The 22,234-nt window shown below is 32.5% G+C and overlaps 5 protein-coding genes across 5 annotated transcripts; 3 read left to right on the top strand and 2 right to left on the bottom strand.

Moving 5' to 3' along the window:
• Nucleotides 1-3,174: 3,174 nt before the first annotated feature.
• On the top strand, nucleotides 3,175-4,068 carry LOC110612717 (18.1 kDa class I heat shock protein). Its single transcript, XM_021753486.2, has one exon. The coding sequence runs from the start codon at nucleotides 3,588-3,590 to the stop codon at nucleotides 3,954-3,956; it is 369 nt and encodes a 122-aa protein (XP_021609178.1). The 5' UTR covers nucleotides 3,175-3,587; the 3' UTR covers nucleotides 3,957-4,068.
• A 1,168-nt stretch (nucleotides 4,069-5,236) lies between these two features.
• On the top strand, nucleotides 5,237-6,807 carry LOC110613481. Its single transcript, XM_021754637.2, has one exon. The coding sequence runs from the start codon at nucleotides 5,518-5,520 to the stop codon at nucleotides 6,607-6,609; it is 1,092 nt and encodes a 363-aa protein (XP_021610329.1). The 5' UTR covers nucleotides 5,237-5,517; the 3' UTR covers nucleotides 6,610-6,807.
• Nucleotides 6,808-6,900: 93 nt separating this feature from the next.
• LOC110613482 (17.4 kDa class I heat shock protein) lies at nucleotides 6,901-7,790 on the bottom strand. The gene has a single exon (XM_021754638.2). The coding sequence runs from the start codon at nucleotides 7,706-7,708 to the stop codon at nucleotides 7,226-7,228; it is 483 nt and encodes a 160-aa protein (XP_021610330.1). The 5' UTR covers nucleotides 7,709-7,790; the 3' UTR covers nucleotides 6,901-7,225.
• A 2,793-nt stretch (nucleotides 7,791-10,583) lies between these two features.
• Nucleotides 10,584-11,327, bottom strand: LOC110613257 (17.4 kDa class I heat shock protein). The gene has a single exon (XM_021754299.2). The coding sequence runs from the start codon at nucleotides 11,217-11,219 to the stop codon at nucleotides 10,737-10,739; it is 483 nt and encodes a 160-aa protein (XP_021609991.1). The 5' UTR covers nucleotides 11,220-11,327; the 3' UTR covers nucleotides 10,584-10,736.
• A 3,879-nt stretch (nucleotides 11,328-15,206) lies between these two features.
• On the top strand, nucleotides 15,207-21,997 carry LOC110613376 (ABC transporter C family member 8). The gene is made up of 13 exons (XM_021754462.2): nucleotides 15,207-15,225; nucleotides 15,714-15,790; nucleotides 16,285-18,233; nucleotides 18,326-18,646; nucleotides 18,732-18,818; nucleotides 18,912-19,535; nucleotides 19,647-19,811; nucleotides 19,901-20,195; nucleotides 20,271-20,485; nucleotides 20,669-20,974; nucleotides 21,060-21,123; nucleotides 21,282-21,521; nucleotides 21,656-21,997. The coding sequence occupies exons 2-13, from the start codon at nucleotides 15,766-15,768 to the stop codon at nucleotides 21,802-21,804; spliced, it is 4,440 nt and encodes a 1,479-aa protein (XP_021610154.1). The 5' UTR covers nucleotides 15,207-15,225; nucleotides 15,714-15,765; the 3' UTR covers nucleotides 21,805-21,997.
• Nucleotides 21,998-22,234: the final 237 nt, after the last annotated feature.

The raw sequence follows: 22,234 nt of genomic DNA, 5'->3' as shown, positions 1-22,234 counted from the left end.
CAAGTAGACAAAGCAAGTGTAGTTTGATGATAATGTTTGTTCGTTCATGCATGCATGTTCAAGGCTGTAGGGTCGAGAAACAAAACAAATATCATTTTGTATTGTAATTAATTTAAAAAGCAAGAACACAAAATAATTGAAAGGGTTACCAAAAATTAAAACTTTGAATTCTTGGTTTTGATGACACATCATGTAATTTATACTTTGCTGGGCATGGGGATTCTTAAGTTCATTAAATGCTGATGGGCCCTTATTTTTCCTCAAAAATTGCATCTAACGGCTACGAGTGTCCACCCGGTACAATCACATAGAAATATTAAACTTTTTTCAATTGAACGAGGTAAAAGAAAAATATGTATTTATATAAATATTAATTTTTTTAATTATTAATTACTTAAAAAATAAAAATAACTCTTAGATTATGAGATTCAAAAAATAAGATTTACGGTATATAAATTTAGTCGGGAAAATTTTTCCCTTTTATTAATTCCCTTTTATCGGCCAGTAACGTCTAACCGTTTGTCTGTTATAATGCCACCTATTTCTATCATTCAGATTCTACATACGAATATATCAAAATATTTCTTCACATTAAATGGTTATTTAATTCTCTCAACGCGCATGCTGATAAGATTGCAAAGTGATTGAATTCGCTTCTCTTACTTTCTGTCACATCACCGGACTAGACTTTTTACGAGTAAACCCACGCATGTAGTCAATCCGATCTATCTCTTATCGCAGAGCTGAGTCACGTTGTATTGAATCGATCTATTTGTATGTGACTTGATGAGTTTTAGACCCGTATCCTTTTTCAAAACCAAACCTCATCCTTTGTTGGGAGAAGTTTGGCAATCATCAAACTCATATAAAATTATACACAATCAATAGCAAGAAAGCTAAAAGAAGTGAATGTTCCCAACCACAATGGCCGTGCGCATGGCGAGGTATTCCCCATTTTGCTGTGAAGGTGGGTGGTCCTGTGATGCCACTTATAGTGATTAGCTTCTTACCCACTTGGCCTCCTTCTATATAGCTTTATCTTTGTCAAAAAGTGTAGCTTTGCTTAATCATTTTCTTTAAATGAAACTATAATTAAGGATGGGAAAGTAATTTGTTTGACTAATTACTAATTAATGGGATGCATCTTAATTTATTCTAAATATAAAAACAAAAAAGATTATTGTTATTATGATGTGTGGGTTTTTGGAATGTGATTATTACTTGCTTATCCTTGGTAGTTTAGTAATGATTATGTCACCACAAAGGCAGCTTATGAGTAAAATTTTCATGTATTTCATAACATTGAGGATATTATAGTATTCACTACACGTATTAGTTTATAGCCACATTAATAAATAATTTTGATAATATAATTTTATTTATGATTAAAATTAAAAATTATTACTTTTCATAATTACCCATTATTTATAAATAAGTATGGAATTAATAATTAAGAAAATATCTAATGTCAAAATTCACATGGAAGCATTTAGGACCATTTATAATATAGTGTGTGATTTAATAAAATTTATAATTTAGTTCATGATTTTTTAATAGTAAATAATTATTTTTTAATTTTATTTTATAATAATAATATTTATTAAATTACTATTCAATAATTAATCAATTAAAAATTAAATACTTATCATATACTTTTCATCACGATGTTAAATTAATTTGATGCTATATATAAGTAATTTACACATTTAAGTATTAGAATTATATTTAATAATAAATTTTAATAGAAAAATTATTTTGTTAATATAATAAAATTAAAAAAATTAAATTGTTTTCATTAAAATATAGTATAAATTAAATTATAAATTTTATTAAGTATAAAAAATTATGTTATAAATTAGCCAAGTATTTATAAAAAGCTAGTGGAATTGCTTGATGAGGTAAAGTAATGAAAATATTGAGTGATTCCTCATCCTCTCATGTAACTTTCATTTGAATTAGAGCCATGCCCTACATGTCAGTCATCTTCAATCATCATATTCTTGTGGGGCAGATGGGTGCATGACCATCTCAGAGAAAATTTTAAATTATTATGCTTTTTGTGAATATCTGTTAATTTGATCAAACTATATTAAAAAATATATATATATAAAAATTAAATATTTCGTTTAAGGCCACTTGCAATATTTTTGGTTGTAGAGTTGCATATGCTTATTGGAAAGCAAGATTTACAAATAACATTTTTAATTATGAAAAACAAAAGAGCTGTGATGAACTGGGGTCTTGCATTTGAATGGTAAATTGATTGAAGAGGATTGCATTATCTTCCTATCTTTTTGATGAAAAAACCAATGAATAATCAAATACAAAAAACAAAAACAAGTAAAGAAAAAAACAAAAATGTTAAAACAAGAAAATGAATCACAAACCCAATAATTAAAGTCATGATGGGTGGGTCCAATTCAGAATTTGGTCTCCATACACTCTCCCCTTGGCAAAACAAAGCTTCCATTTTTACACAGAAAAAGCTAAGTTTCTTGATTGATTGCATGAAAGTTTGGTACACTCAAACATGGTCTTCTTACATTACTTTAGTGTATGTCTTGATTCAGAGGGTGTTGGATTCCATTGCTATTTGAGCTTCAGACCATCATGAGCCCCTTAAAGCTAAGCATCAAGTGAACCTTACATAAAAGCTTGTCTCTTTCAGGCTTTGTTGATTTATAAAATCCATGGAAACAGGCTTTTGTTTTTTCTTTAACATCATGTATTGCAGATCTTCTCATCATTTTGTGCAAGGATTTTATCTATCATTCTGTTTGTGCTGAACACTGAATTATAATATAAATTAAATATTTTTTTCTTTATAGTATATAAATTAAATATACTATAATTAACCACTATGAATAATTGCATCCTACAGTTTTATCAAAAGAGAGATGCTTATCTGAATTTTCATGAGGATCTGTTCAAAGGATAAATAATGGGGATATACTAAGGGACTGCAAGCTGCAGAGGCAACATAATGAGTAGATCATACTATTTTAGAGTAATGTGTTTACCCATGCTTAATGATGCATCTCATAATTTCTGTTTTGGCAAAATCATGGTTTAACTTCATACTGTCTGATGAAAATGATTTTGGATTTAAAGTTGAAATAGTGATTTTCTTTTGGCTTTAATCTTTATTTGCAAGTCCTAAGAGTGGTGGATTAGTCTTTGCCAAATGATTTAAGGCTGTTCCCTTAAATGGGTTTCTTTGCAAATTGGACATTTGGCCCAACAAGAGGGTTGTTGTACTGCTTTGATGAAATGGGTTTTCATTTTTTGGTTGGATCCTAAGAGGTTAAAAAAGTTCAGATTTTGAACAGTGGCTTTCCACCTAATTCTGCTCAAAAGTCTATTAGTAGTAAAGCCCATTTTCATTTGTGATTCTGTGGTGTGGACTGAGCTGAAGTATAGCAGAAGGTTGGAGAAGAACATAACCATTTTCATACACTCAGTAGGGATGGATCAAGAAACTACCTGAATTTTCATTTTCTGTCTGATAAAGATTTCCTTTGCATATTGTTTTTCATTAGCTCATCCCACTGGAGATTTCATTTCTCTTTTCTGGGTTTCTTCCAAAAATGGCATCATCCCTCGTCCCCAGCTTCTTTGGCAGCCGCAGGACCAACGTGTTTGATCCATTTTCTCTCGACATCTGGGATCCTTTTGACGGCTTCTTCACCTCTACAGTAGCCAATGTGCAATCGTCGGCAAAGGAAAATAACTCAGATTTCAGTAACGCAAGAATCGACTGGAAAGAGACCCCAGAAGCCCACATATTCAAAGCAGACAGACACTCAGGGGCTAAAGAAAGAGGAGGTAGAAGAAGGAAGAATGATAAGTGGCACCGCATTGAGAGAAGAAGCAGTGGGAAATTTTTAAGGAGGTTCAGGTTGCCGGAAAATGCAAAGGTGGATCAAATTAAAGCTGGCATGGAGAACTGTGACTAAATTATGAAAACCATAATATTATGAAATTAATTTTTAGTTTATATGTCTTTACATTAATTTTCAAATTTCTCTAATGTTCTTATATGAAATGTCTTTACATTATTAATCAGAAATTTTCAAATTCGTTTGCTTTCTTTCTTTTTTTTTTTTCTTTTAATTTTAATTTTATAGTGTTTTCTATAATATTTAAACATGAATTTGGTAGTCCACATGCCTACTTAAGTGAAAAGAAAATGAGGATACCATTCTCTCTAGCTTTGAGAAGGTTCTCTTTTTCTTGGTCTCGATCAAATTTTACCATATGAACCGAGTGCATTACTATGATATACTGTATTTACTTCAGGCTCATAGTAGCCTTTTAATGAAATTCAAATTGCAGATAAAAGAAAAAAAAAAATCATGTCTTACCAGATGAAAGCCAGGCTTATTCATTCGCCTAGTGTCTAGAGTTTGCTAAGATATGGGCCAATGGGTTTGGATTGAGGTGCTAAGTTGGTTTTATTTATTATGGGATATCTCTCCCTTGTGCATAGCAATGGTTTGATTAATAATTTGCCTTCGGAAAAAAAATGAAAATAATGTTTTTTTAATGAAAAATAAAAATAATGATAATATATAAATAAGAGTTCAGATTAATTAATTTAAAAATGGATATTAATATATAATTTTTTTAGAATTTATTAGTATTTAGAATTACTATACTAAGAATAATATATTTAAGAGAAAATTACTATTTAAATTATGTGTAAAAAAATTTATTCATTAGAATTTTAATTTTAAAAAATATATTAAAAAATTTTAAAAAATTTTAAAAATATATTAATTATTTTGTTGATTAATTTTAACTATTAAATATTATATAAAATTAACTATTAAATATTATAAAAAAATTTTATATTTCAATATATTTTTTAAAATTAAAATATTAAATAATAATTTTTTTAAATAAAAAATAATAATAAAAGTTTTTATTAAAATATTTTAACTTTAATTTATTAAATATATTTGGAAATATTCAAAATTGTGATGTGAAAGGATACATTTAGTCAAGAAAAAATCATCATTCATTATTGTTATTAATAATTTTTTCAAAATTATTATTATTATAATTTTTTTTCAGCCCTCATTGGCGCTAATTTTATCTTGAAATAATTTTTAAAGGGTCCTGCATTTGCCACCTCTCTGACAATTTTACCCTCGTTCATTCCTAATATTACCACGTCTAACCACCTAAATCCATGCCGGTTTTGTGGGTATCGCAGGGGCAAAATATTGACGGATTCACCAAACAACAGCCCAGCAGCTGTGTCAGCTCCGCGCCTTCAGCCCCCATATCCAGCCAAAATACGCCGGAATCTTCGCTTTGATCTAATTTTTCCACCCAATTCAAAATCTGAAACCCCCACCATGCCCAATTAATTATTTAATTTACTTAACCACTATATATTCAGTCAATTCTCACTTCACTCTCCACTTCAATTTGGAATTCGAATTTCGAATTTCGAATTTCTAATTTCTATTTAGGTTTTGGGTTTTCGTTTCAGGGAAAAAAGAAGCTACCATGAAAGCTTCTTTGAAGTTCCGTGAAGACCAGAAGCCGCTGGTTCGAGCCAAAGTTCCTCTGAGCATCTTAGGCTTGCCTTTTCAATCAGGGATTGTCGCCGGTGAGTCCAAGGAGCTCACTCTAAATCTCGCTACCTTCTTCGAATCTGGGCCCTCCATCAAGATTGCCTACCGTCCCAATGATGCCTGGAACCCTTTTTCTCTTATCGTCAAGACTGGAACGGGACCTTTTGGTTCGCCCATGTCCAGCTCCATGCTCATGAGTGCAGAGTTCAATTTGCTTGGGAGAGGTAATCCTAGTTTTATGCTCCATTTCAAGCCCAGGTTTGGGGACTTTTCGATTAAGAAATCACAGTCGTCTTCGGTCTTTGAGAAGAGCGGGAATATGTTTGGCCATTTGCCGTGCAATGATGATGGATCGATTGAGGTGGTTGAGTCTCCCATGATAAATGGAGGCGGTATAGGGGTGATGAACGGAATTTCGGGGAAGAAAGTCGCGGTTTTGCCGCCGCCTACTGCTAGAGCGATTGCAAGCGCTTTCTCTGGCGTGGAAGTGACAGCAAGTACGAAGCTTCCTGTGAGGAGCCGCGCGGCGATCAATTTCAGATGGGGAGTTCGGGTTCCTGCGGAATTCAAGAATGGTACTGGTGGGGATTCAATGGCTGGGATCAATCTGAGAAAGATTCCCTTTTTGGTGATGAATAAGATAGGGATTGAGCATATTGATGGTGATGAATCGAAATCGAAATCGAAAGGGATGGCTTCTGCCCCGACGAAGTTGAGCTCGGAATTGACAAATTCTGATATGGCGGAGGCTTGTTTGGCGGTGAAGCGGCAGCTGGAAGTGTTGCAAGCTGAGAATGGGTTATTGAAGAAAGCTGTGGAAGATCTCAGGCAGGAAATTGCTTCAGGCAAGTTAGGTTTGCCGGACTTCAATTCTGGCAAATACAGAGAAATCGAGAGGAACGGAATGAAAAATGTGAATGGCAGTAGAATTGAAAGGAGAAGCAATGAGAAGAAATCAATGGAGGGTGATGTGAATGAGGAGTTGAAGAAGGCATTGAAGGGAACTGCTGGTATTGGTGCTTAAATTTGTCGAAATCGCTTTGCGAAGTGAGTTTATATAGATGTGAAAGCTGCCAAGTTAAGCGGGTTTATCTTGCCTTGAAAAGATTAGCAGGTTTGTTTTGTTCAATACTATGTCAATTTTTGTAAGTTGTTTAAGAATGTGTTCTATATTGGCTGCTTGGTTAATCCTGTATAAAATGGAACGCTTGTTTTTGGGTTATTTAGATGCAGAAGCTGCTTTTGATTGAACAATTTGAATCATAGCAGGCAGTGAAGTTGCGCATATAAAGGAGCTAGAAATGAAGTCTGAGAGTGATAACTGAAACAAATCATTTAAACCAATTTGCAAGTTCTTGATACACAGACATCTATATATGAATATGGTGACGACTGATGGAATCTACTAGCTGAAATGATCAATAATTTCAAGCTAGTTCACATTTTTAGGGGATCTGTTGGACAATATTATTAAATTGTGGAAATCTTAAGAAGGTGCTAGTCAATTATTTTCATTTTTTATAGAAGGATTCCACATATTTCAAGCTCTCACACACGCACATATTAGGTTGATCACAAACACACACACCGGAGTTTATTTAGTCCTTTGAACCAAGGTGGCATTTCTAGAGCAGTATTGCTCAGCCGGAAATGTCAATGGACTTGACTTGAGGCTTCTTCTCCTCCTCCTTGGGAACAGTCACAGTGAGCACTCCATTCTCCATGCTAGCTTTAACTTGATCTATCTTAGCATTCTCAGGCAACCTGAACCTCCTCAGGAACTTTCCGCAGCTTCTTTCTATGCGGTGCCACTTATCATTTTTCTCCTCCTGCTCTTTGCTCCTCTCTCCACTGATTTGGAGGATTCTGCCTTCTTCCACCTCAACTTTCACTTCTTCTTTCTTTAGCCCTGGAAGATCTGCTTTGAAAATATGGGCTTCTGGGGTCTCTTTCCAGTCGATTCTTGCATTTATGAAAGCTGAGGCTTCCCTTGCTGAGGGTGGCGCATTGGCAAGATTAGAGGTGAAGAAACCATCAAAAGGATCCCAAATGTCCAAGGAAAATGGATCAAACACATTGCTTCTGCGGCTGCCAAAGAAGCTGGGAATGAGGGACGACGCCATATTTGGAAAGAAAAATTGAATGGAAATTTCGCTGCAAGGATGCTGAAGAGGGTTTTGTTCTCCTTTGATGTAGTTCCAGTGGTAGGAGCAAGGTGTATATATATATATATATATAAAGATGGTGAAGAGGATTCTAGCTTCTTCGTTCCCATTACAGAATGAACGAGAAAAGTCTGGTCCCTTCTTGGCCCAGGCCTTTGATTCATATGCCTGTCTTGTCAGCTAATTAGTTAAAAAAATATTAATGCTATATAGGAAATTTGGTCAGGTTTAACAAGTTTTAATTTAAATTTAGTTAACTATAAGCAACAAATTAAGAATTAAGCTATTTGTATTTAATTATTAAATTATGAAATAAATTTTTAATTAAAAATAAAAAAATTGAGATTCTTAAAGATTTTATTCCAAATAAATAGTTTATATCTTTCTCTATTAAAGAGTTAAAGCTAATCGATAAAATTATAAATAATTATAAAATTAAGAAATAAATATGTAAGTAACTATAATATAAATAGAGTTAATGATAATTTATCATATACTAATAGTAAAATAGAAGTAATAATTTAAGTGTATAAACTCAATTTTTAAGATAAGGATATTTTAAATCATTATTAGTGATAAAATTTAAAAATTAAATGGTAAATTTATATGATGAAAAGAGATAATGATGGAACCCCCTGGTTTCTTCTCCAACCTTCGGCGCCTTTCAAAAATGAACTTTTCTTCGTCTCCTAATCGACCTCTGGCCTACCTGACAATATGCTCCTCCAATTTGGAGTAACGGCTCCAACTTAAGCGTCTAGAATGAATTATATATTTTTTATTTTTAATTATTAAGCCAACTCAAATTAAGTTAGATAAGAGAAGTTCTATTTAGCTAGGCCGTCCCAGGTATACTTCTTTATATAACAAAGCCCTTATTAGAGGCGGACGGTAGTTTGAAAATTTTCATTCTTTTGAAAAAATTACTTTTTCTTCTATCAAATATAACCTAATTAATGAATTCAGTTTTTTATTTTCAAAACTTGGATGGTTATTTACTAAAATTTAATTTCGTTAAAATTAAATATTTTTTCATAAAAAAATAGCATAAAGATAAAAAAATAATTGAATTACCTTTTTAGAATTTAATACTTTATTTTTAAAATTTAATTTTTACAAATTTATAAATACATCTCTCAAAAAATAAAATCAATAAAATCACAATTATAAATTGAAAATTTTAAATTTAATTTTTATAAATAAATAAAATTTTTAATAAATTTAAATTTTAAACTCAATAGATATAATAAAAATTAAAATCAAAGAAAAAATATTTTTTATTCCTGAAATATAACATAATTATAAATTTATCTCTCTAATTTTTTAAATTCAACACTTTAATTCTGAAAATTCAAAAAAAAAAATTTGAAATTCAATCTCCACTAATAAACAAAAATTTTAATAAATACAATATTTAAATTCGATAAAAATAAAAATATATAAAATTTAAATTATTAAAAATATAAAAAATTAAAATTCAATATAAATTATTTTTGTGATGACGCTGTAAATCACTGCTTGTTGTTTGCTACTTTAGTTACCCGTTGCTCGAGTCGCTAATTGTTCTCATTATTTGCCACTTGATGCACCTTCCGTTGCTCGAGTCGATCACTGTTTATGTCTCTAGCCACTCACATCGCACATTGCTCTCATGTCCATCTGCTTGCATCTGCTCACTATTTGTCTCTCCAACCACTTGCATCACTTGCTGCTTGCATCGTCAATCACTTGTGTCATTGGCTGATCCTCCCTTTCCCTCTCAATTATTGCAAAATGAATTTTTAACATATTAGTTTTGAGTATGGTTTAGACATAAATAATAAAGACGGTATAAAGTAGATAAAAGAAAAATGAGAATCGTAAAAAGAATTTTTATTAGGAAAAATTATTATTTAAATTTTATAATATGAAAAAACTCATTAATTGATTTCTTAGTTTGGAAAATGCATTAAAACGTCTTTGATATTTTAAAATATCTACTAATTAATCCTTTCATTAATTTTAATCGTTAAGTATTATAAACAAATTTAAAATACATGAAATGACTAATTAGTAAACTTTTTAATAATTTGAAAGACCAACTAATAAATTTTTTAAAATTATAAGAACTAAATAGTAAAATGTTTAACTACAGAATTAACGGAGTGACTAATAACATATTTTAAAGTATTTTTCAAAATCAAAGTATTAACTATTGAGTTGTTTTATACTAAAGAAATTAAATAGTAATTTTTCTATTTTATTATTAATAAAGATATTTTTGGTGTTATATTTAATTTTTTTTATCGGACGTAAATTATTGATTTTAACATAAATTTTTAAGGGAGAAAACTTAAATTTTTATAGAATTAAATTTTATGAACTAAAGTATTAAGTTACAAAAATTGAGGGATATATTCGTTAATTGTGATATATTTTAGGAATTAAAAATAATTTTTCTTCTTATTTACTAATATTGAGTATATTGCATTTGTTGAAAATACATAGGGCTACACAAAGAGGCTACAAAAAGGAAAAGCCCAAAACACAAAAAAAATCAAACCACAAGTAAATAAACTAAAATCAAATCTAAAAACAAACCAAATTCAAATCGGACCATCGACAATCGCAGAGCTTCTCACCGACACATTGTCGCAGTTGCCGAATACCAGAGCAAGGCACCGGAGCCAGCAAAAAAATCTAAAGAAAACATAAACACAAGAGTAGGTATAGCAACAGTCTTCATGCATCGACCCCATCTCGAAGGACCGATACGCACAGCCTCATACTTCAAACACAAAGAACCATCACCAGACTAGAAACACAAAAGCAATGAAAGCAAGAGAAGCCAACATGCAACACAATCTTAAGAAAATGCCATTTCAATTATTTTTATTTTTAATACAAGAATTCCACAGATGCCAAGCTTTCACAAACACACAACGCAAACACAGCAGAGTTTATTTAGGCCATTGAACCAAGGTGGCATTTCTTGACCAGCATTGCTTTAGCCGGAAATGTCAATGGACTTGACCTGAGGCTTCTTCTCCTCCTCCTTGGGAACAGTCACAGTGAGCACTCCATTCTCCATGCTAGCTTTAACTTCATCCATCTTCGCATTCTCCGGCAACCGGAACCTCCTCAGGAACTTTCCGCAGCTTCTTTCAATGCGGTGCCACTTGTCGTTCTTCTCCTCCTGCTCTTTGCTCCTCTCTCCGCTGATTTGGAGGATTCTGCCTTCTTCCACCTCTACTTTCACTTCCTCTTTCTTCAGCCCTGGAAGATCTGCTTTGAAAATGTGCGCTTCTGGGGTCTCTTTCCAATCGATTCTTGCAGTAACGAAAGCTGAGGTTTCTCTTGCTGAGGATGGCGCATTGGCAAGAGTAGAGGTGAAGAGGCCATCGAAAGGATCCCAAATGTCCAGAGAAAATGGATCAAACACATTGGTCCTTCGGCTGCCGAAGAAGCTGGGGACGAGAGATGAAGCCATTTCTGGAAAACAATGCAGAAAACTGAAGAGAAATGTTGCTGTAAGTACGCAGAAGAGGGCTTTGTTCTGATTTGATGTAGTTGAGGATGAGAAACGAGTGGCATGATCAAGCTATATACAAGGATGGAGAAGAGGATTCTAGCTTCTTCGTTCCTTTTACAAATGAACAAGAAAACTCTGGTGCTTTCCTGGGCCATGCCATGATTCATACTTTATAACCTAATTTGGTTAGAAAAAAAAAATTTTAAAAAAGATGATGGATTGATCTTGTTTCTTTCTCCAACCTTCTGAATCCCTTCAAAATCCTACTTCTTTATCATCCCCTTTGTTTGTTTCGACCAAAATATTTTTTACAAAAACATTTTCGACTTTTTTTTTATATTTTAAATATTTAAACAATTTAATTAATAATTTTTTTTTATCAAATATTAAGTTATTTTTTAAGAAAAATGGCTGACTTTTACTTAAAAGAAAAAATTATTTTCTGCCCTTTAAAAAATTTAGTAAAATATCCATAAACAATTTTATTAATATATTTTATTTTTAAATAAGTTATTTTATTGAAATTTATTTTAATACTTTTTACTCAAAATATTTTCTAAATATAATTTATTTTCTAAAAGTAAATGGTAATTTAGAGTCCGTTTAGTTATAAAAAATAATTTTATATTTTCTAACTTTAGTTTTGTTTTTATTTTCATTTTCTTTTATTTTATTTTTCACAGAAAATTGAAAGAACATGTAAAATTTTCATGTAATAATAAAAATTATTTTTATGCTTAAATTATCATGTTTTTAAATTTTTTTTTATAATACTCTCATCTTAACTTTTATAGTAATTTAAAATAAGCAAAAAAAGTCATGCAAGTAAAATTTATATATATTTAAATATATAAATATAATTATTAAAAATTATATTTTATTTATGTAAAATCTACCCATATACAAAGTTTCATACTTTTCATTTTAAAAGATCTTTCATTTTCTTTATAAAATTTAGAAAATAGAAAATTTATTTTTTATTTTTTAATTAGAGTAAAAAAAATTGAAATGAGCAGTTTTCTAAATTTTTTAAAAAATAAAAAAAAATATTCTAGAAAACATATATACTCTCTAATTAAACAAGCTTTTAAGTTTGTTTTTTCAATAGGCCCCTGGCCTGCGTGTAGCTCCTTGATGGAATGTGGGAAGCCCAACTTATCCTTACATGTTGTGATCATGGGCTTCAAAAGATATTCCATTTAAGAAATCTATTTTTTCTTTCACATTACAACAAAGCCTTTATTTTAGTCTTATTTCTCTTCATTACACAAAATACAAATTTTATATTTAGAAGGTATATTAAAAAAATATAAAATTACAGAATAGGGATAATTAAAAAAGACAAGTGAATTGAAGAGACGTGTTAAATGCATTGGTGAAGAATTGTCCATTAGCTTCTTTTTCTTATCACCATCGTGTGTTGGACGATAATACGTACGTCAACTTTTTGTTCTAATGTCTGAAAATTTTGCCAACTTTTATCCCATTATTATGGAGTGGTTGAAATATTCATATCAATCATCTCTTGATATATTCTATATCTAAGAAAACCCAAGATTTTTTTTTTTTTTTGTTAAATTAAAAGGAAAGTTTTGGATCATTTATATTTATTTTGGGATATGAGCAATGATATAGATTTAAGGGCTAGCATCCAATTTTAATTTTATGTCGAATAGGTTTAATTTGAATTTATTTTTAATAAATGGCTATATTTGTCTTATTTCATCTAGATAATATTATTCTAGCAGTGATTATAAAATTATTATATTAATATTATTAAATTAATAGTTTGATAATAATTTAAAATTATTATAAAAAAATAATTAAAAACATGAACCAAGTAATTGAATGAGTTAACTAATGCTTCTTTTGCAATACAAAAGGTTAGAAAATTCAAAGTTTATGCAATTAAATATTTTAAGTTATAAAATAATATTTTAAAATTTAAAAAATAGGGTTTATGTGGTGTTTGTGTGAGTTTGATTGGAGAAAAAGACGTTTTTTTTTTATTTATTTTTCTTTAGTGCGCTAATGATGTCTAATTGCCCTTTTTGCTACAGTGCTATCTGTTTCTGTTATTTAGATATGTACGTATGGATACGTTAGAGTCTCTCCATGTCAAGCGGCTATTTAATTTTTCCGGCGCACATGCGGATAGTGCTGCAAAATGATTGGATCTACTCCCTACCTCTTATCACGTTACCGGATTAAACTTCTTTCAAATAGGTCCGTGTGTGTGGCCTCTCCAACTTATTTTTCGTTATTTTATTGGCGTGCACCGCGTGGGAATGATTAAAAATTTAAATTTAAATTAAATTTAAATTCATTATTAAAAAAAAAAAAAAAAAAACAAAATCAGTGATCAGAAGATTTGGAATTGTAGCTGCATAGGATTCACATATTTATGTGAATGTCTCCTGTTTAATTGCTTCATAACAAATAATTGAACTTGAAAAAAAAACTTTATTAATTTTATATAATAAAAAAAAAATTAGAATGTTAATAGGGTCACCTAAGGGCGGAGGGAAGGTACGGCAAGAGGTCCATGTCGTACCGCGACCGGAAAATGTTTTAAGGGGAATGAGGTGCCGCAGCGGCGCAACCGGTGCCCTACCAAAGGGAAGCTCCTGGTTCCGCCACTGGGCTTGCCTCACACACATTTAATTATAATATAAAATATTAAATGAAAAATGCATAATTTAAAAAAAAATTATAGAGATAAATTAAACACATACAAATTTTTGTACCATAAAATTAGATTTTTTTTTAATCTCAATATGGTAAAATTAATTTTAAATATTTATTTTGATTAAACTATTATATTATTTTTATGTTTGGAGTAAATTTTTTAGAATTAAATTAATAAATTAGTTATTGAAATAAAAATTTAAATAAATACGAAAAATATTACTCATATTTTTATTTTTATAATATATATATATTAAAAGAGGTTTGGCCCCTCACTCTCCAGCTCGGTCTGCCCAGATTCAATGATAGAACCTATCCCTATTTAATGTTGAATAAGTACCACTCAGTCTCAAGATTAAAAATATAAAATTAATATTTTATTAATCAAAATTTAGGAAATATTATTATAATATTTTTGTCATAAATTATTTTATTTTGTATTTGCTTTTAGAAAATTTTGATTTAAGTCGAAAAATTATTTTGAACTTAAAACAAATTTAAACTTTTTTTGCCCCCTGAAACTAATAAATATTTAAAGAAAAAAAAATCTGTCCTGGATTTAAATTCGTCAAAAAGTTTTTTAAAAATAATAATTTGTTTTTTTATTGATTGACAGAAAATTAGGGTTTGTAAAAAAGGCCTTTTTTATGACGAGACGCATGCATACATCTCAAATCATATAAAATAGTTTTTATTTTATTTTATTATTTTCTCTCAATTCCATTTATTTTTAACTGTTTTAAATTACAAATTACTTTTCCTTTTGAAATAGTTATCTATTAATTAATGGTTTGTTGCATTCAAAATATAAAATTTATTAATTTTAAAAATAAAATAATATACGTAAAGAGTTATAAAATTATTTAATAATTATATTCACAGACTTAATATAATGATAAATGTATCTAAATAAATATGAAAATTTTTTAATTTTTTTCTTTTAATTTTTTAATTTCTTAATTTCTATTTTTAAAAAAATTATTTAATAATTTTCAAGCAGTACAAAACAAGAATTATTTAATAAATGTTCGATATGCTTACACATATTTAGCATGCAGCGGAAATTCTGACTTCGGTTCCCTGTAAAAGATTATTGATTTCATAATTCCATCGGCTGTGGGCCATGTCCCTAAAATGTGACTCGAGCCAGAGGTCTGATCAATGCAATGCACCTTCCATTTCAATATTGCACTCTTCATACCCAAGATGCTGACTGTGCATTTCAACACATCTGATCACAGCCTCTCATTATCATGGCGGCCAGAGCTGTTTTGGTGTAATGCATTTTCCTGTCAAAGTCTTCATTTTTGTTTTTATGATAAACCCACCTTTATTAAATTACTGGTTTGTGGCTGACGTTTCTTTAATTCAATGATTTTTATGGAGTTCAATTATTTATGCTATCTGGGTATATTTATTTCGAATCAATTTTGTAAAGTTTTTGGATCTTGAGATCTCTGCACAAGTACATTTATGAATTTGGTGTTCAGATTTAAATTTGCAGGCAAAGAAAACCCATAATAAACAGTTTTGACCCTCAAACAACGGACAAGAGCCACCAAACAAGAATTTAAGAAAATGCAGCCAAAAAGAAGTTTAAAAGGAGTCGTGTTATTTTGTATGCATGAATGATTAAATAGTGAAGTTTAAAAGGAGTCGTGTATATTTTGTATGCATGAATGATTAAATAGTGACTCTTGGAGTTTTGCTGGGGCTGCAGTTACCTTGAACCTTCTTTGAATGAAGTTGCTCTTTATTGTATAGGCTGCCTGCTGCAACTAGAGCAGAACTCTGATCACGGAAAGTTTCTTCATTGATGGCATTCTTGGAGAGTTCACTTGGTACCTACAACCTTTTATTTCTTCATTTTTGTTCGTTTCCTATCTTGGCTCTTTAGTGTTGTGGCTGTTCTATGTACCTTCTGTGAAGACAGTAGCTTTGCTAAGTTCTGCATCCAGATTCTTTATTTCTTTTGTCGTATAAAACAATTTATTTCTTTTTTTCCCATCCATCTGAAAAAATAAAATGAGGCTTTTCTGATCAACTCTGGGTGCTCCTGGTGTTGTTCTTGAAAAAGAAGCATGGCATTGATACTCAGCACAGAACAACGTTTCTCTGTGTCCTTGCTTAATATTCTTTAACATCTGCTTTGTTGATATGATTCCTCTCTCTCTATCTTATGGTTCCTCTCTCTCTATCTTATGGTTGAATATGGTAGCCTTGAGTTTTAATGTTGTACTTGTTTTACTTGTCTGAAGTGCATATATGCTGTTTGTGAAAGTAACAATGAAGTAAGAACTTTCAAATCTTATTGGTTTATCACTTGCTTATGCAGGGGGACTTTCTTGGATTTGTAAGGGGGAGCTTGATTTGGGTTCTCCTTGCACACAAACAATCATCGTAGATGTCATAAATCTGCTATTCCTTGGGGTCTTCTATCTTTTTTTGCTTGTGGATTCTATCAGAAAACGTCATGTCAGTAGAAGAAATAGAAGAGACTGGATCTTTGTGATGGTTTCAGTCTGTTGTGCTCTTATTAGCATAGCATACCTTGGTGTTGGATTATGGGATATAATAGCCGAAAACGATAGGTTTAATCGCTTGGGCTGGTTAGTTTTCCTTGTCAGAGGACTAGTTTGGATTTCCTTGGCAGTTTCCCTGCTTGTTGCAAAATCCAAATGGAATACAGTTCTCATTAGTCTATGGTGGGTGTCTTTTTGTTTATTGGCTTCAGCTATAAATATTGAAATTTTAGCTGGAGCACGTAGCATCCAAGTTCTTGACATTCTGCCATGGCCTGTAAACCTTTTGCTTCTATTTTGTGCTGTTAGAAATTTCAGTCATTTTACTACTCAACAACCCTTAGATGAGAGCATACGTGAACCTCTATTAGGAGAAAAGGAGGTAAAGGATCAATCAAAACTAGCCCAGGCCAGTTTTCTCAGCAAATTGACATTTTCTTGGATTAATTCTTTGCTTAAATTAGGCTACTCAAAACCATTAAATCTCCATGATATCCCTTCTTTAGTTCCTGAACATGAAGCTAATGTAGCCTACCGTAAGTTTGCTCATGCATGGGATTCCCTTGTTAGAGAAAAGAATCCAAACAACACTAGGAACTTGGTTCTTTGCACTGTCGCAAATGTACATCTCAGAGAAAATATATTTATAGGTGTATGTGCTTTGCTTAGGACAATTGCAGTTGTACTTCAACCCCTCCTGTTATATGCTTTTGTAAGTTACTCCAATCTTGATGAGCAGAACCTGTACCATGGTCTTTCTATTGTAGCATGTCTAGTTCTTGTAAAGATAGTTGAGTCCTTTTCTCAAAGGCATTGCTTTTTCCTGTCAAGACTGTCAGGAATGAGAATGAGATCAGCCTTAATGGTGGCAGTCTACCAAAAGCAGCTCAAACTTTCAAGTTTGGGAAGAAGAAGGCATTCAACTGGTGAGATTGTGAATTATATTGCAGTTGATGCCTACCGAATGGGGGAATTTCCTTGGTGGTTTCATGTAACATGGAGTCTTGTATTGCAACTGTTTCTATCCGTTGTCATTCTTTTTGGGATCGTTGGTCTTGGTGCACTTCTTGGATTAGTCCCTCTCCTCGTATGTGGAGTTCTCAATGTCCCATTTGCAAGATTTCTACAAAAATGTCAATATGAATTTATGATTGCTCAGGATGAACGACTCAGAGCTACTTCTGAGATTCTGAACAGCATGAAAATCATAAAGTTACAATCATGGGAAGACAAGTTCAAGAGCTTTATTGAATCCCGTCGAGACAATGAATTTAAATGGTTGGCTGAAGCACAGTTCAAGAAGGCCTACAGTACTCTTTTATATTGGTTATCTCCAACAATCATTTCTTCTGTCATCTTCTTGGGATGTGCTCTTTTCAGGAGTGCTCCATTGAATGCTAGCACCATTTTCACTGTTCTAGCAACATTAAGGGGAATGGCAGAGCCTGTCAGAAATATACCTGAGGCTCTTTCTGTTATGATCCAAGTCAAGGTGTCCTTTGATAGAATCAATAATTTTCTACTTGATGATGAGCTCAAGATTGAAAGCTTAAGGACAATTCCATCTCACAACTCAGATACAAGTGTTGGCATTCAAAGAGGTAAATTCAGCTGGGATCCTGAACTAATGAAACCAACTTTAGGAGATGTGAACCTGGACGTCAAATGGGGGCAAAAATGTGCAATTTGTGGGCCAGTTGGGGCTGGAAAATCTTCACTTCTATTTGCCATCCTTGGGGAGATGCCCAAAATTTCAGGAACTGTGAGTTACAAAATAAACACATTGATTATCTCGACTTTTAAGCATATGTTTGTATCGATAACAGATGGATATTCTTTTACATTTGCTATCAGGTTAATGTGTTTGGATCCATTGCCTATGTTTCTCAAACTTCTTGGATTCAAAGTGGAACTATTCGTGATAACATACTCTATGGAAGCACAATGGACAAGGCTAAATATGACAATGCCATAAAAGCATGTGCTTTGGACAAGGACATAAATAGTTTCAGCCATGGAGATCTCACAGAAATAGGCCAGAGAGGGCTTAATCTAAGTGGTGGACAAAAGCAGAGGATTCAGCTTGCCCGTGCAGTCTACAGTGATGCTGATATCTATCTCCTTGATGATCCTTTTAGTGCAGTAGATGCACATACTGCTGCAATTCTATTCAATGTAAGAGAGAAATAAACGGTCTTCTTGCTTATTCAAAATCATGAAATAAGTGCAGAAACAGCTTATTTGTAAAATATAACTGCAGGACTGTGTCATGACTGCTCTCAAAAACAAAACTGTCATACTAGTGACTCACCAAGTGGAATTTCTCTCAGCAGTGGATACAATTATGGTAAAACAAGTTACAAAGAAATATATTTGTTTCATTGATTTATCCAGATGTGTTTGAAATATTTCAATTATGTAATGCCTTTTCAATTAATAGGTCATGGAAGGTGGGCAGATTACTCAATCAGGAAGCTATGAACAGCTCTTGAAGGCTGGGACAGCATTTGAACAGCTTGTGAATGCTCATAAAGATTCAGTAACCATATTGGCACCTTCAAATGATCAAAGTAAAAAACAAGTTCTAAATGTAGATACGGTTAGGCCAGATGATGAGCCTAATATGTCTTCTGCCACTAAACAAAACAATTTAGAGGAGATTCCTACCAAGGGTGTGCCTGCAGGGCAGCTGACAGAAGAGGAAGAGAAGGAGACTGGAGATGTTGGATGGAAGCCATTCCTTGATTATCTTGTCGTCTCAAAGGGAGGACTTTTTGTATGCCTTTGCATACTCTCTCAATCTGGTTTTGTTGTTTTTCAGGCAGCTGCAACTTATTGGCTGGCATATGCCATCCTAATTCCTAAAATGAATAGTGGCATTTTGATTGGAGTTTACACTCTGATATCAACACTTAGTGCTGCCTTTGTTTATTTGAGGTCTTTTTTTGCAGCCCATCTGGGCTTAAGAGCTTCTAAATCCTTCTTCTCTGGTTTCACCAATGCAATCTTTAAAGCTCCTATGCTCTTCTTTGATTCTACCCCAGTTGGAAGGATTTTGACTCGAGTAAGAATATGCTTCACATAAACTTGAAACATCCTTTAATGTATATGCTCTTGATTGCAGAATGTATCTTCTCAACCTCTAATAACATTCATCTGTTGTTATACTTTGCAGGCTTCATCTGATTTGAGTGTTTTGGATTTTGACATTCCTTTCTCCTTTGTCTTTGTGGTGGCTCCTGTTATAGAGCTTATATCAATAATAGGAATTATGGCCTCAGTCACATGGCAGGTTCTCATTGTAGCCATTCTTGCCTTAGTAGGTTCAAAATATGTTCAGGTAGATATAACTTTCAACTTCTTTATTTCATCTAATTTCTAACAGAAGGGATATCTGAGCTCATTTCATCTGTTGTTCCAACTTAAAAGGATTATTATTTAGCCTCTGCAAGGGAATTGATAAGGATCAACGGTACGACAAAAGCCCCTGTTATGAATTATGCAGCTGAGACCTCACTTGGTGTAGTGACAATAAGAGCTTTCAAAATGGTGGATAGGTTCTTCCAAAACTACCTAAAGCTTGTGGACAAGGATGCTGTGCTTTTCTTCCATTCTAATGGGGCCTTGGAATGGCTAATTATGAGAATAGAGGCAATGCAGAATGTGACTTTATTCTCTGCCTGTCTTCTACTTGTGTTGCTTCCCAAAGGTGTTCTAGCTCCAGGTAATACTGATTCTATACAAATGGAGTTTTCACGATATTTTCGAAACAATATGAACTACAATTTTTGGTCTGCAGGACTTGTGGGACTTTCGTTGTCTTATGCATTGTCGCTTACTGGCACCCAAGTTTTCTTGACACGTTGGTATTGCAACTTAGCCAACTACATGATATCAGTCGAACGGATCAAGCAGTTCATGCATATTCCACCAGAACCTCCAGCAATTGTGGAAGACAAAAGGCCTCAATCTTCCTGGCCCTTCAAGGGTAGGATAGAGCTTCAAGAGTTGAAGGTGATAGGATCCTCAGACTTGGGAAAATCATGCTTTGAATGACTGAGCTTTCTGAAAATCAAATGGCGTTTCAAGACTTAATGTCTCCTGAAATTGATTCCTAGAACTATTTATCTTACACGTGCATTACATATCTGTGCCTTTTACAGCAATATACATATTCTTCATTTTTTTTTTCTTCAGATAAGATATCGTCCAAATGCTCCACTAGTTCTCAAGGGAATCAACTGCACATTCAAGGAAGGGACTAGAGTAGGAGTTGTAGGGAGAACTGGAAGTGGCAAAACCACTCTAATCAGTGCATTGTTTCGCTTAGTCGAGCCTGCAAGTGGCCAAATTCTTATAGATGGACTTGACATATGTTCCATTGGTCTCAAGGATTTGAGGATGAAGCTCAGTATCATCCCTCAGGAGCCAACACTTTTCAGGGGGAGTGTTCGAACGAACTTGGATCCTTTAGGCCTGTACTCTGACCATGAAATATGGGAGGTGAGCCAATTGATTCCCCTTAATCCCTTTTCTTTTTCATTTACAAACACATCAACTACATATATTACAAGCTTTTCACTTGCAGGCTTTAGAAAAGTGTCAGCTTAAGGAAACAATCAGCAGCCTACCTAACCAATTGGACTCATCAGGTCAGTATACTTCATCAAGTGAAAATACCATCTAAAAACAACTTAAAGAATCCCCAGAAAATAGGAAAGAAATGGGAACAACTCCTTTAAGTTGCCCATTTCTATTACTCAAGTTTTAAAGCTGAAGTGAAGATTAAGTGTTCTGGTCAATTTTGCAGTAAGTGATGAAGGTGAAAACTGGAGTGCTGGGCAACGCCAACTCTTTTGCCTAGGAAGAGTTCTTCTAAGGAGAAACAGAATTTTAGTTCTGGATGAAGCTACTGCATCCATTGACTCTGCTACTGATGCCATTCTACAAAGAATCATCAGAAAACAGTTCTTGGAATGCACGGTGATAACAGTGGCGCACAGAGTTCCAACTGTTATAGACAGTGACATGGTTATGGTCCTCTCTTATGGTATATCTCTTGTTCTTTTTAACCATCTTTTCAATATTAAAAGAAAATAAAATGAAATGATGTATATTTTTGGCAGAAAAAAAACAAAAAACACTCCTGCCTGTAAAATGTTGAGTAAATTTTTTGATTTGCAGGGAATTTGTTGGAGTACGATGAACCTTCAAAGCTGATGGAGATTAACTCTAGCTTCTCTAAGCTTGTAGCTGAATACTGGTCTAGTTGCAGAAAGAACTCTAACAAGAACTTTGCAATAGAGTTTCCTGATATTGTTAACCAATCATGATGAGCACAGAATAATTTTTGCTGTATGGGTAAAAAAACTGTAATATTGTTCAAAAGGGTGGACACCCATTCAGCCTGATCCTAGAAAGATACAAGACTTGATTAGGGTTCCAAGGCTTAGTTTTGCTGCTCGAGGTTTAAAATTTTATGATATAAGATCCTTTAAATTAATAATGTATTAGTCTTTATAGTACTATTTTTATGATGCATACTGAATTTAATCAAAATAGAGGGATTAGCCTCGAGTTTAGTCCAATTAAAACTCAAATATGGGGCAAGATTGAAAATTTTATGAATTGATGCCACAATTTATTTTTTTTATTTTCACTTTGCCAGTTTTCCCTCACCATAAACAAATTTCTCCTCCAATTTAAAGGAAAAATTGCTTATCATAAACCAATGTACTCTAGGCACACCAGCGTAAAATTGTA

The sequence above is a fragment of the Manihot esculenta genome, chromosome 4 (assembly GCF_001659605.2).
Source record: "Manihot esculenta cultivar AM560-2 chromosome 4, M.esculenta_v8, whole genome shotgun sequence".
In the NCBI taxonomy this organism is placed as follows: domain Eukaryota; kingdom Viridiplantae; phylum Streptophyta; class Magnoliopsida; order Malpighiales; family Euphorbiaceae; genus Manihot; species Manihot esculenta.
This window is presented reverse-complemented; position numbering and strand designations above follow the sequence as displayed.

Bases quoted from the DNA above. Each gene is read 5' to 3' on its own strand.
- LOC110612717 (XM_021753486.2), top strand. From the start codon at position 3,588: ATGGCATCATCCCTCGTCCCCAGCTTCTTTGGCAGCCGCAGGACCAAC.
- LOC110613481 (XM_021754637.2), top strand. From the start codon at position 5,518: ATGAAAGCTTCTTTGAAGTTCCGTGAAGACCAGAAGCCGCTGGTTCGA.
- LOC110613482 (XM_021754638.2), bottom strand. From the start codon at position 7,708: ATGGCGTCGTCCCTCATTCCCAGCTTCTTTGGCAGCCGCAGAAGCAAT.
- LOC110613257 (XM_021754299.2), bottom strand. From the start codon at position 11,219: ATGGCTTCATCTCTCGTCCCCAGCTTCTTCGGCAGCCGAAGGACCAAT.
- LOC110613376 (XM_021754462.2), top strand. From the start codon at position 15,766: ATGGCATTCTTGGAGAGTTCACTTG. The intron at 20,486-20,668 runs GTGATAGGATCC...TTTTTTCTTCAG, and splicing joins TAGAGCTTCAAGAGTTGAAG to ATAAGATATCGTCCAAATGC. The intron at 21,522-21,655 runs GTATATCTCTTG...TTTGATTTGCAG, and splicing joins GGTTATGGTCCTCTCTTATG to GGAATTTGTTGGAGTACGAT.